Source organism: Helianthus annuus, chromosome 9 (genome assembly GCF_002127325.2).
Source record: "Helianthus annuus cultivar XRQ/B chromosome 9, HanXRQr2.0-SUNRISE, whole genome shotgun sequence".
Lineage (NCBI taxonomy): Eukaryota > Viridiplantae > Streptophyta > Magnoliopsida > Asterales > Asteraceae > Helianthus > Helianthus annuus.
The window spans coordinates 148322166-148324522 of record NC_035441.2 but is presented as its reverse complement, the minus strand read 5'-3'; the positions used below and the strand labels follow the sequence as shown (position 1 = coordinate 148324522).

Below are 2357 nucleotides of genomic sequence, written 5' to 3'. Positions count from 1 at the left end.
TTACCCGAATAATGCCCGAAAGTATCATATTATATATATATATACTTAGTACATGTACTTATTACCTTCTCTATAGTCATATGTGGATATGTATTTGGCAGGTGCTTAGTGAACAAATAACTTATTTTTGAGCATGTATATTTGATATGGAAGCTATTATCCTTTATTACGTAGATGTTTATGCAATTAGGTAGTCTAATTACTTAAATAAGTAATCGTTTTGATTTAGTTCGGTATATTACGTCTATATATGATATGTTAGTTATTAATCATATTTTCATTTGTTATAATCGTTAAAATAGCAAATTATATAAACATTAAAGTAAAAATTACACATTTGTCCCAACGGGTATTTTTATGAAATTAACGGGTATACCTGATACCCGCGGGTATGCCCGATACACGACGGGTAATTACCCGACAAATACCCGACGGATAACGGGTCGGATATGGGACAAAGAATTATAACCGGGTACGGGCCTGGGATTACCAAAACCCGGCCCAAGCCCGGTCCATTGTCATTCCTACTTAAACAGGATGTAGTAATTAGACTAGAGGGTATGGGGAGGGTCATCCCCATGAGAATGGGCCGCCACGTAGATGCCACATCACCATCCTCCATGGGATGGCCCTCCTTGCATTTTGAAGGGGGTGGAGGATGGGTCTACCCCACACAATTATGTTATAATTTTTTAACTTTTTTTTAATTAACTTGATAAAAAACTTCTTAAAAATTAAATAAAATTAAAAATTAAAACATAAAACAGCATAATTAAATCCATTTCATAACATAAAAAAATTACATTTCCTAAAAACTAAAATTACTAATCCTAGAAACGGAAAACATAAAAGCGAAAAAAAATAACGATACGACTAAAAAAATACGAAACAACCTACGATGTCCATTTTTCCTTAACTTCCTCTTTCATCCTTCGGTAAACCTCGCGTTCATCCTCCGGAACCGAGTCGAGATCCAACCTCATAATCCTAAAATCCTCCGCTCGAGTATAGTCGGCCGACAAGGTTTTCTTATAACTATATTTTTCCGCCGTGAGCTCTTTGAACGAACGGAATTCGGATATCAACTCGTCCATTTTCGAACCCGCCCCGGAAGACGTTTGGCTCGAGCCGCCCCCTTTTCTCTTTCCGGCCGCCTCTTTTTTTGCTTTGTCCATTCCGGAGGGACGCTCCGACTCGTGAACGGGCAACACCTCCTCGTCAAATTCCGGGTCTTCGTTTATGTCGATTTGACAACGAGCGGTGGAGCCTCCCGCACTATAACTTCCGGACTCAGAAGTTTTACTCCGTTTGGCGGTTGCGGCCTCATTTGGAACCGGCCTCCATTTGTTTTCTTTCTTTAAAACGTTCCATGCTCGGAGGTGTTGGAAAGGCGTTGAATTTTTAGAGTCCCATTTAGCCAAAGCAAGGTTGAGAATGTCATCGTCGTTACTCCCACTAGGAGAATTAGTGTAAATTTGGTTATAAAACCCGCTAAAGGTGTTGATGGCCTTGCTCATTTTACGCCACTTGCCAGAGACGGAATCGATATGTAAGACCCTTATTAAAAGGACTAGATTTAATAATAATTTACATGAATTTCATACTAAATCAGAGTTTACAAAAAGTTTTCATGTTTGTAGATCATACATATTCATGATACGTACCACACAAGTTTTAAGGTAATACCTACTAGTCAACTACCGACTAGTTTAAACATTCAAAACATAGTTAACAAATCATTTACAGCATCATCATAGTCTAGACAAAGTTAAGTTTAACGCGGAAGCTTCAAAAATTAGTGTTCGGTTCTTGAAAGCATGCTTGATCACCATCCGGAATGTCCACATCACTACCTAGAGTCAAAACCAGTTATAATGTTAGTTTTGACATTTAAATGAAATGTATAAACAAGTTCATGCGTCAAATTATAAAAAAAATAATTATTTTCCAATCCCGAACCTGCCGCGTGTCGCGGGAGAATTCACGTAGGCCGTCGCGTGTCACGGCAGCTTCCGCGTGTCGCGGGGGATCGAATGAGATCTTCCGCGTGGTGCGGGAGAACCCTTTTTCCAGCAGGTGCAGGTTTAAAACCTGCATTTCTGCCCAGCTCCGGAATTTCACAATTTTTCCAACTTCAAATGGTCATAACTTTTTACTCGCTGGTCCGTTTTAACCGGTTCTTTTTCCTATGAGTCCGTAATAAAATTACGGACCTAACCATGTAAATTTCACATCACGGAAACCGAGTTACCAGCGATTCGTTCCCGATTTCCTTATTTTGATTATCCGACCCATTAACCGTAGTTACATTATTCCACATTTCAGTTTCTTATTACTCTTAGGCATGGTTACCCAAT

At 39.2% G+C, this 2357-nt stretch overlaps 1 protein-coding gene across 1 annotated transcript; it reads right to left on the bottom strand.

Moving 5' to 3' along the window:
* Positions 1-893: 893 nt before the first annotated feature.
* On the bottom strand, positions 894-1517 carry LOC110876542. Its single transcript, XM_022124712.1, has one exon. It carries the CDS (start codon positions 1515-1517, stop codon positions 894-896), a length of 624 nt encoding a protein of 207 aa, XP_021980404.1.
* Positions 1518-2357: the final 840 nt, after the last annotated feature.